Below are 11,987 nucleotides of genomic sequence, written 5' to 3' on the forward strand. Positions count from 1 at the left end.
ATTTGTAATGTCTTTTTGCAGAGGAAATTATTGTTGTTCGTCGTATCAAAATGAAGCTAGGTAGATACTCAGGAAAAAATTGCTAAATACGAAACCGTTTTGAGACTCAAACAATCAGACGAGAATGCTGCGTCCTGCTCTAACAATGTCATTTCACGTTTGTTAGAGTAGGAGGCGGCATTCTCGTCCGATTGTTTGAGTCTCAAAACAGTTTCATGGTACATGCCCAAGTCAAAAAATGTTCTAGGGAACTTGTACTATATCTGGATGTATCAAAAATAATATCTAATAAATGAAAAAAAATCTTTTCAAAAAAAGTTTCCGGCAGCCCTACGGCGTGGCTCGTTAGGAGCTGTCACCAGACCCTAAGCGGCCCTTACCCGGCCAGGCGCTCCGCCCGCCCGTCCTCGCCTCTACCGCCCTCGACATAGAGCCCACATTCCCGTGGCACGACTCGAGGGCTCCGAACAATTAGTCTCCACTTTTTAAGATCTTTTGACGGTGGCTTGATTAAGATGCCGGGGTGATCCGTGATCGTCTGACAGCGTTTAATAATATATGAAACTACCTAATTGTTGGAAAAATCAATATGTGCCTTGGTAAAGTGTGCATTGTGCACCACCTGCACTTCGACTCATAATAATTGGAACATGAACATTGAGCTAATTTAGACTCAACTACAATCCGTCATGACTCATGACGCGCGTTTACGTTAATTCAATTGGTCGGTGCAATTTAAATTACCAGATGTTTTGTTACTAGATACCTATTCTATATTCAGGTCCATTGAATCATTAATAATAACTAGCTATTTGACCGAGCTTTGCTCGTATATATATGTCGCAGGGAAAAGAAGATATCAGGTATATCCCGAAATCCCTAGGGATATCACGAAATCGCGGTAGATACCGAATATTCTTGTTTCTTACGTCTTCTTACTAAACAAATCTAGTGATATGTCATTTCACTAAACTAAATCTAGTGAAATGTCAGAAAAGCGGATACCGCCGAATAAAAATCGAGCTACGCCTCAGTAAACCGTCAGGCGACTACTGTAAGAGGTGAAATAAATTTGAACACGCGGGCGGTAGCGGTAATCCGATGCGCGCCATCCAGCGGCGAGTAGATGATCGCGGCTAATTGACGTTGAGCGTCTGAAGAGCCTCGACCTCCGTCACCTCCCAAGGGAGTTGCAATGAGTTTTGGTGATTATTTACTTAAGTATAAAAATATTTGGTTTTTAAATTTAATCTCATGTCAACTATATTTATTTTAGAAAATATAATTATAAAGCAAATTAGTATCTAGAGTTAAAAGTTTTGTGTAGTCACGACTTACAATGTCGCTTAGGTATGTGTATTACGTCTATGTACTGTGTACAATACAACAATTAAAATGTATACTAGGTAAGCTGAAACAGACTGTAGGTATGTACGTTGTCCCCACTACCTATTTGTATTGGCAACTTCGCTCCATATTATGCTCCAGAAAACTATACTTAACCCGTGAGAAGGCGCGCTATGAGCAATTTGCTCACGCAAAAATTGAATTCTAAAATTTTTAGTGATACCATCGCCATAACGTTCTAAGTGTCTAGGTATCTTCCTAACTATTCATCCTTCCCCCTTGACGCAAGTCTCATGTTGGTCAGTTCCGTTGCGACCGCTCAGCGAGGCGTTTTTGGTGACCACGTACCATCGCGCGGCAATTTGCTCATCGCGCGCCCATCCGTGTAAGTATTTATTTTTCGAATAAGATACATTATTATTGTATTTTCTTACGTACTGTGTTATTGATATGTATTATAATGTTTAAATAATAAGTAAATGTTCTGTAGTGATATGTACATAACATTTTTTTTTTTATTTTAGCTTCAATACAGAAATAAAACGAACGACCAGCTTGTAAAACCACATATTTCACGCTGGATTTGCATGACAAACATATCATCCGATCTCAAGTTCCTTATGAAACGTTTTGTTCCAACTCCTGAACCCATTGCACAACCTACGTCAAGCAAATTTTGTTCTATATTATGTCCCAGGCGTAAGAATAGACGCTCGAAAAAAGCAAGCAATTACTCTGCACGGAACATGTTACATATATATTGTGTACAATGTGTTTTGATAGTCGCAACCGTGGACATCTTAAGGAACAGTAAATTTTTTAAGTATATTTTATGTAAGATTTTTTAATGTGATTTTTTGTGCAGACTGATAAAAATAAGAAAGTATTATTAAGTTGTTTTGTAATTTGCCTAAGAAGTTGATTTATGTTTTAAATGTTCAATTAAATGTCTTAATTTCTTGTTGATTAAACCTTGTTTTATTAATTTACATCAATTATAAGCCAATAACTACTGCAATACTAGATTAATAAGCATTTAAAGTAGCGCCGCGCCTTCTCACGGGTTAAAATATTAGAGCGTATAGGTATTAGATCATCTTTCAACTTCTTTAAAACATATTTTTTAAATTGCCTAAATCATAATTTCATGTAAGGGCCAGGCCACAACACATCGTAAAAATCTGTAACGCATGGTGGAAATTTGCGATGCGTTAGCGACATTTCCGATGAAATTTTGCGTTGTAACAACGCATCGCATTTCTGTGCGATGTTGTTTTTGCGATACGACGCCGTAACGTAGTGTTGTGGCCTGGCCCTAACGGAGTGATACTGGCGATACAATAGTTTTTACATTGAAGACGTTCCATTTTGTATCTTGATTCTATAAATACGTTCTTAATGAATTAGGTTGGTGCTGGATATATACATCATATAATAAGTATCTATAAATAGTATTACATAAAAAAAATTGTAGCTAATGATGCGTCATTTCAAATTTATTTTCCCAGAATTAGTGCCGGTACCTGTAAATGATTATCTTATTGAAACAATATCGATTGTAGCACGGTGCGGTGTGGCGGCAGTGTCAGCGTTTATGCGTTTAGCGTTTATGAAAGCGATTACTGCCGCCCGTAGATACTTACGAGTTACGACCTTTAAAATCACTTACCCGTCTTGAATATGTTTTATTTATTACTAGCAAATAAACCTTAAAAAATATTAAACTACCCATGCCATAATACCGATTTGGGTAAAACTTGGTAGGTATGAAGATACTTTCGATCCCAGGAAAGTATATCTAGGATAGTTTTAGAGCTTATAATTAAGACATTTCAGGTCACCGCGTATTGCTGACCGCCCTGGCGCCCGCGCCCGCTTGGAGTGTTCCGCCGCTTACAGCCGCACCACACCCGCTGATAACGCTCAGGTGATAAAATCCAAATGATAAGATACAAGGCGGCCATCTTGTACTCAAAACACGAACAACGAGTATTTACTAACGTTGGTGAACACCTTCGTGAAAATAACTTTTTTTCTAAAGTGAAATTTATATGTTAGTTGTTGTAAGAAACAAAAAGTGTATCAGGGTAAGTTAGTGAACTGGTTTTAGATATTAAGACAATAACTTGATAGATTTAGAGTTTAAAATTAACAAAAAAAATGTAGTAAGTACATATTTGCTAATGGTGGACCGTTAAATTGATTTGTATTTTCATAAAGGGTGCCATAAAACGTGATTGTGTGATTTAGACTATGTTAAGTACCTATAATAGTTATATATAATAGTTATAGGTACCTACCTAATTTTAAGCTATTTCTGAATGCATGTTGGAGCAAAAATGTTAAAGATTTCGAACCCGATGGCCTCTTTGTCCCGATCTAAACGAAGATGAAGTTCTAATCAGTGTTTTCGTTTTGAGTTGCTTAATCTATTTCCCGGAAGGCTTTGGATTTAATACAATACAAACGGATGCAGATTCGTTATCTAGGCCTTAGTAGGGCACGACTCATGAGATAAAGCTAAAGATTGTAATGTAAAATTTGTACTTATACTATCTAAAAAAGAGTAAATGCAATCTGAGTGTACTCAATAATAAGTGTTTTTGTGGAATCATCATTATCTAGTAGTCTTGGTAGTAAATAATCAATTTCGAAAGTACGTCAATGAGAAAACATTCGGTTTTCTTGACAGTGCTGCACAGATAGCCAATGATAATTATATTATGTGAATCACTTTTGTGTTTTAGTGGCAATGGGCTGGCGAGTCATTTCCGTCCTCGTGACGACCCTACTTATCGGAGTAAACTGCGATGGTGAGTTTTGGTTTAATAAAATTAACCTTAAGACTTGGATATTGGCGTAGGATGTTGGTAAATTTATTTTTTATTTTCTATTTAAAATTTAATAGGAAATAATATAAATATAATAGAACATCAACAACATACTGAAGCTGATAAATGTACTACATAGCGCCATCTAGTAGCAAGTAGTGTAACTTGTAAGTAATGATCACATTAATTGCAGAGACAACAGCGGCCCCGGAGCGTAACTCAGCCTGGCGGCAGACGGGCATCTGCCGCAAGTGTCTGTGTAAGGACGAGAAGGTGGACTGCTTCGACCAGAGCCTCACCACATTCTTCACGGAAGAGGAGTGGGCAGGTATGGAATTTTCACTCAGGTTCTATTTCTACTGCACATTTATCACTATAAGATCGCTCGGCGACACTCATGGAGGCCGGGTTCTTACTGCTAGGTGTACTTGCACCTGTACGGAGTGGCGTAACTATAACATCCGGGGCCCGTGGCAAATTGATGGGGCTCCTTCAGTGAAAATCGTCATGTTAATAATAAAACAATGTATTAAAAATATTCTGACCTCTCTTTTGGGTCGTGGGCCCATGGCATTTTGCCAGCCCTGCCACTGTGTACGGACAATATCTACCAATAACGTTTCATTGTATCTATAATCGCGACATGCCAATGACCTCTGACCACAGAGGTTATTAATATACAAGTTTTTCTTACTTCTTGTCCCATCAAAAAAGTTTCAGGGTGATACAAATCGTTTGGCGAAAAGAAAAAAAATTACACCTTTGCAGTGGTATGGCGGCCATTGGGCGCTGTCGGAAAAGTATGGCAAGGTGATTTTCGTGAATGGCTACTCGACGATGATTAGCTATGCAAAAATTAGCCTGGTTCAAATGGTTCAATTTTTTTATTAAAATTAACGTATTCGCGTCGGTATGGCGGGCTGTAAGCCGCACCCGACAAGTATGGCCCTTTCGCCTACTTATTTTTTTTCGACTATCTGAAAATACAAGCATTTTTGTGAAACAAATCGTTCGACACTCGTTATTTATCCGACACGTTCAATTAACGCCCACGCGTTTGGGCTGCCAGTGCGAGCGCTATGACCATCATTTTCCTTTTTGCCTTTATGTAATTATACCCCTGTAAAACCGCCATACTGGTACAAATGACCAAGAATTTTGTGTCAGTATCTCCAGGCCTTTAAGGCGTGAGCGGCTTGAAGCCTTGACCGATTTATAAATATTTTGTTCCGATCGCGTGACGTTCAGATATATCGGAGCTGAAGCCGACGACGGTGGACCTGAGCGAGAACCTGCTGGTGAACGTGTCGCGGCTGGCGGCGCTGCCGGTGCAGACGCTCAACCTGTCGCGCAACGCGGTGGAGCGCATCGACACGGCGGCCTTCCGCGAGCTGCAGGCGCTGCGCGTGCTCGACCTCAGCCACAACAAGCTCACCACCGAGCGCCTCAGCCCGCATGCCTTCGAGGTATTCCTTACAACGGATGTCGTTGACGTGACATACAAGTTTCTACATAAAGTTAGAGGCATCCTTAGCAACACAGATCCTTTATTCAATATCGTGGCGTTTCTTTCGTTTTCCAAGTAAAAGAAAATGCATTTTTAACACTTTTATAAGTGACTATTAGTTGTGCAATCGTTTTAAATCGTCGTTTCCCTAGGGTCGGTTCTCCCCGGAGGAGTTCGAGCCGCTGGGCGCGATGCGCGTGCTAAACCTGGCGTACAACGAACTGCACTCGCTACACCAGGACCTGTTCGAGCACCTGCCCGAGCTCACCGAGCTGGACCTCAGCGGCAACCCGCTCACCACGCTCGACCACGCCACACTCATCTCCATCTCCAGCCTGCAGATGCTCAAGGTCAGAACTCTGCAGAGTCATTTCGTGCTTACCAGACACATCCACATCTATGCGCCATACTCCATAGAGTATGACGCATAGATTTGGGACATAGATATGAAAGTATAAATAAGACGTACAGTCTTTATTTTAGTCTTACATTAAAAATTAAAATTAGAAAGAAATAGGAATCCACCTTCATCGAGCACTTTTGTTTCATTGGATAAACAATAAACTGTACTTATACGTTTACTTATTTTAAAATCTTCACCGACATTTTAGAGTCTAAAAAGTTTATAGCTTTCACCCAAAGCTTATTATTTTTTTTTTATTCAGAAAACTTACAGCTTTTCAAAAATTTCACTAAGAGTACAATTATCATAGAAACATAAAGCCATTTATAAAGTTTTCACATATAGGTAACAAAAAAAAAAAAAAGTTTTCCCATTTTTTATTTTCCAATCATTTGCTTTCCCCTTTCCAATCCGGCTTCCGTCCCGGTCACAGTACTGTGACAGCACTGCTAAAAGTCACTGATGACCTACGCCTTGCATTGTAAAACAAATGTGTCTCAATACTGGTGTTACTTGACTTTAGCAGTGCGTTTAATTCTGTTGACTTCGATATCCTACTATTCGTCCTTCGCTCCCTTAACCTCTCCTCTTCCGTGATAAATTGGCTTGATTCATATCTCCGGAGACGCTCACAGCGAGTCCGCTCTGGGGGGGCTGTCTCGGACTGGTCCGATCTTGACGAAGGAGTGCCGCAAGGTGGCGTTCTCTCTCCTCTTCTTTTCTCAATATTTATCAATAATATCACTCTTATAATAACATATATCTTACTTCCATCTCTACGCGGACGACTTGCAGATTTATCGCCATTCGCACATTTCGGATATTCACTCTATGGTTAACGATATCAACTCAGATCTTGAACCCATAGCAAATTGGGCTAAGTCATTCGGCCTGTTATTTAAGAGGATACAACAGGGGCTAGAGAAATGAAAAAAAAGTACGTGTAATATCTATAGCTGTCTCCCTTACCTCAAGCCTATACCGCAGAACGCGATAGAGACAACTGCAGAAAATCCAGAAAATCAACGATTCGTTGTCCCCTGATTCCTTCTCCAAAACATAACCGATTTAAGTACTTTTTTCATTAAAGATTAAAAAAAGGCTTGAGCTGTGTTCCTATGTTTTGCTTTTTTTGTATAATCTAGCCAAATCTGTTTTCTGGACGTTTGAACACAGCGGAAAATCTGGCCGTTTTTTTGGGTTTTTGAACGTTCATATCTTATTTAATAATTAAATTATGAAAAAAAAGAAAACATAGGGACATTGTATTAGTGGCCGTAGATATTCAGGAAAAAAATTATAACTCTACTAGCATTATCCAGGGAGGAAACAGGGGACAACGTTTGTATGGAAAAAAGGGCGGTGTGGAATCCTCTTAATCCTGAGAAATCGCAAGCCATGATTATTGGCAGCAGGTATATGACTCAACGATTAGGTAACGTGCCTAGTGTTATTTATAATGGTACCGTAATTAATTATACTGATTCCGCCAAAAACCTAGGCATAATCCTAGATTGTAACCTATCGTGGAATCATCAAGTCACTGAAGTAAGCAGGAAAGTGCACTACTCATTGCACACGCTGAGGCGCCTCTAAAACTTTTTACCCATACACACCAAAATCTCTCTTATCCAGACACTCATATTTCCCATCCTTGATTACAGTGACTCCTGCTACCTAGACGCCACCGAAGAGCAGTTAACGAGGTTGGAGCGTTTACAGAATAACTGTATTCGTTTCGTATTTGGTCTGAGAAAATATGACCACATCTCGGCCTACCGCTCCAAACCCAAGTGGCTACCTATCCGTCTCCGTCGCAACTCCCATATCCTTTCCATGCTTTACAACATCCTGTATAATCCACTCTCTCCTACATACCTTCTTGATCGCTTCAACTTCTCTCGCCCTCCCGATCTCCCATGCAGGTCCAACGTCCGGTCAAATCTCTCCCTCCCCTCCCATCGCTCCAATTTCTACTCCTATTCCTTCACTGTTCATGCTGTCAGATTGTGGAACTCGCTCCCTCACACCATCCTTGACAGTCCTACCATTGCTGTTTTTAAACGACGATTGAAAGAGCATTACCTTGAATCTCTATCCATTTAAGTACCATTATTATATATACATATAGTATTTATTTATTATAGTTAAGTATATTGTTATATTTTATAAATATAGCATTTTGAATTACATTAATATTTATTATTTATTTGTTTTTGTATATATTGTATCATCTTTTGTCGTTTTAGAATAGTACGGTATTAGTTTTACTTTTAATGAGCATAATAATATATTATTATTATTGTGTTATGTGATGTTGTTTTATCTGCTGTTATCTGCTGTTGTTTTTTATCCTATCTCTCTCCGTAGGGCTGCTGGAAGAGATTTCTTTTTAGAAATAAGCAGATCCTTTGTGTCGTCTTTCCGTGTAAACTGTTATATCATTGTTATGTTTTCCTGTGCACAATAAGTTATGAATAAAAAAAAAAAAATAAATAAGCATTAATATTATGTGACATGCAACAGTTGTAACTCGAAAATGAGAATAAGCAAAATAAGCAACAACACTCAATAGTCATTAACAACAAATAATATAGCTAAATCTATATCTCACAAAACGCACTAATTACTTAACTACTCAGTACCATAAATGTAACAATTTTCATTTTGCAGTTTTAAATTACTCATTTGATAAAAGCCTACAAATCTCGGGCATTTTTATTTTAAAGATGTCTTCAATATATATATATATATATATATATATATATATATATATATATATATATATATATATATATATATATATATATATATATATATATATATATATATATATATCTTTATTTTATTATATATGTATCTTTAATATAAATATTATAATATATCATAGTAAGACGTATGTAGTATTTTTAGCCATAAGTATTAGATTGTTTTGTTTTATAATAATTTAATTTAAGGTTGTCTGGAAGAAACCGCTTTCAGCGGTAAGACCGCCTGTTTGTACAGGTTCATATATTATTTTAAATTATAATTTAGTTTCTAATTTTTGTACAAATAAAGCATTTTCTATCTATATACACGTTATATTTGCGTAGAGAGTGACATCCATCTTACCATCCATCCTATAATTAAATGCATAATTTTCTGCAGGTGCTGCGCATGCGCGACTGCGGCCTGACGGAGATCCCGGACAAGTTCCTGCACACGCCGCGCTTCCTCGAGCGGCTGGACCTCAGCGCCAACAGCCTCACCGCCGTGCCGCAGGAGCTCGACGAGACCAAGAACCTGCTCTACCTCAACCTCAACCAGAACCCCATACCCGAGCTCGACATGGCTTCCGAGGACCATCCGTGAGTTATATACTGAGTGATACGTGATATACCTACCGAGCCTTTTGATATAAGAATATTTAAAAAGTTTACAATACACTTTTATAGCTGATTTTAATTTTTGCACTAAGCAAAGACTGGTAACAAAAACAGTATAATCTTATAAACTAATAAATAACTCAAAGGATTTAAGAACTAATCACCCACCAACAATAGTGAAGGTGATTGACTAATTGACTATTGAGACACAGCTATACTAAATTAAACATTCTAGCGGTTTCCCGGTACTGCGCAAGCTGCAGGAGCTGCACATGTGCAACATGCCGGCGCTGATGTCGATCGGCGCGGGGGCGCTGGCCGGCCTGCAGTCCCTGCAGCGCCTGCACCTGAGCCACAACCCGCGCCTGCGGTACATCGACCCGCGTGCGCTCGCCAGACCCGACGACATCGGCGAGACCTGGGACTGGCCGCTCGTTAAGGAGGTTGGTCATTGGTGTCCCGTTGCTTCGTATTCTTACTCTGTGATTTACAAACACATACATCTACGCTTTAGACATAGGCCCTTTCCGACTATAAGATTTTGTTTTGCATTGCACTGTGCACACTCTAAAATGACTTCTACGTAACTGGCCTATTTTTGATGAAACACAATGTCACCGGAAGACGTAGGCGGTAGGACAAATTATTTACGTAACCAAAGTTGAGGCAAGGTGCCGAAATTCAGATTATTAATTTCCGATTATTAATTCAGAGAGACATTCCGGCTGTGTGCGGCCAGCCTTAAAGATGACTGATAGGAAAATTGATGTATATTTTATCTGACTGAGCGAAAAGACACGATTTTAGAGCGCGCCCAGGCAGAAAGCAGTCAAGCAGGCATATATTATGCCTTGCTTCGCAACGAACGTGTTAATAGGCTTGTTGGTATTATATTATAATAAACTATGACATTAACGATTTTTAGACATATACTTAACTTGCATATCTATAAAAATATTTATTCCCAGATCTACATCCAGTCGAACAACCTGTCTGAGATCGACTCGCGCCTGCTGTCGCGCTGGGACCTGGTGCAGGTGCTGGAGTTCTCTGAGAACCCCTACCTGTGCGACTGTTCCACACAGTGGATGGTGGACATGCTCGTGCCCATCGTCGACGCCAAGAACCCCAATGCCTCCATGAATATGATGTAAGAATCACTTAAGAAATTTATGCTACGAAACTTTTAAAGAGTGGACGTTCTAGGTCTAGGACCTAGGTCAACAGTTTTAAAACTTCGAATCACCGAAAGCACGTTTCAGGACGAACCAAACAGCGCTCTGTTTGGTTCGTTACAATTTTAAAGTTTATATTTGATACAACGATGGGAACCTTCAAGGGCGATATAATATGTAAGTCAACACTTTGCCCGGCAGCTGCCAGGAGCCGGTGGAGATGCGGGGCTACACGATGCGGCACCTGCACGACATCCACCGCCCCATGCGCTGCGTCGACAAGTACGGACACCGCCCCGAGAAGGACGGCTCCATCTTGCTCGGCGTGCTCATCGGTGAGTGCCATACATAATATGCATGCTTAGGAATATGCCAGGCCAATATTTCAATGGTGCCTGACCACCGAAGACTCAACTTTTAGTGGTGGCCATTGCTTACAATTTACAGTCTTTTCGAGTTATAGCTTCTAAGTTCGTTATGCCTATGCTGAGCTGCTATAAACATGTTTGAATTCTGTCCAGCACATTTCTTCTTTGCTGGGATTGATCCAGAACCGGTGAACAGCATGATAGTGGACGTGTGATAGAAGTATTGTAGTACAATAAAAAAATGAGATAAAATTAGGTGTAGCGCCACACTGCGCCAGTAAATCGATGTAATAATTTCTAATGTGCTTGACGTGGTGTCTGGCAGGAGTGCTGCTGGCGGTGCCGATAATGTTCACGCTGATGTTGCTGTGGCGGCGCGGGTACTTCGCGTGGCTCGGCCTGCGCGGGCCCGTCGACGTCTCGCGCGCCTTCTACAAGCGCGCGCCCGGAGATGACAACTTCATATAGACAAACTGTATTGTTGCAGCAGTTCAGCAGTTTATACTGTATACAGTGTAGTCGTTTCAGTCAGTGATTTAAGCGTTGAGAGACATAGGCTAAGACAAATGACTACTGTTTTAATTAGCTGACGCATTTTATGTAGTACTTACTTCATTTGTTTTAGGTCATAGAAGTATTTTAAAAGTAATGTTACTAGTTTATTTATAAGCAAAGTTTTGCTTAAAATATCCACAACCAAACATAATAATATAACGTGTAGGACGTTATATTTTTTGGTAGTCAGTAAAGAAGTTCAATTATCCCTAATTATTGCAACAATACACCAGTGTTGTAGTCTTAAATATTTGCCTTTAACAGTGCCTTCGACAATATTCAGTTTGAATGAGAAATTCTGCAGGTGTAAGGTGAGGTAGACTCACCGATGAAATTGTTTCTAATTAGAATACATTTTAAGACAATGCATAGTTGATGGTTTTGTCTTTGTCTGATATATTGGAAAAGTGTTTTTGACAGACAAGGACAGCAC

General features: G+C 39.6%; 1 protein-coding gene across 1 annotated transcript; it reads left to right on the plus strand.

Moving 5' to 3' along the window:
- Nucleotides 1–3,317: 3,317 nt before the first annotated feature.
- LOC121727430 (leucine-rich repeat neuronal protein 3-like) lies at nt 3,318–11,684 on the plus strand. Its single transcript, XM_042115284.1, has 10 exons — nt 3,318–3,434; nt 4,095–4,160; nt 4,372–4,506; nt 5,427–5,644; nt 5,838–6,035; nt 9,239–9,438; nt 9,692–9,899; nt 10,425–10,606; nt 10,833–10,966; nt 11,325–11,684. Exons 2-10 carry the CDS (start codon nt 4,100–4,102, stop codon nt 11,465–11,467), a joined length of 1,479 nt encoding a protein of 492 aa, XP_041971218.1. The 5' UTR covers nt 3,318–3,434; nt 4,095–4,099; the 3' UTR covers nt 11,468–11,684.
- Nucleotides 11,685–11,987: the final 303 nt, after the last annotated feature.

This window comes from Aricia agestis, chromosome 5 (genome assembly GCF_905147365.1).
Source record: "Aricia agestis chromosome 5, ilAriAges1.1, whole genome shotgun sequence".
Taxonomy (NCBI): Eukaryota; Metazoa; Arthropoda; class Insecta; order Lepidoptera; family Lycaenidae; genus Aricia; species Aricia agestis.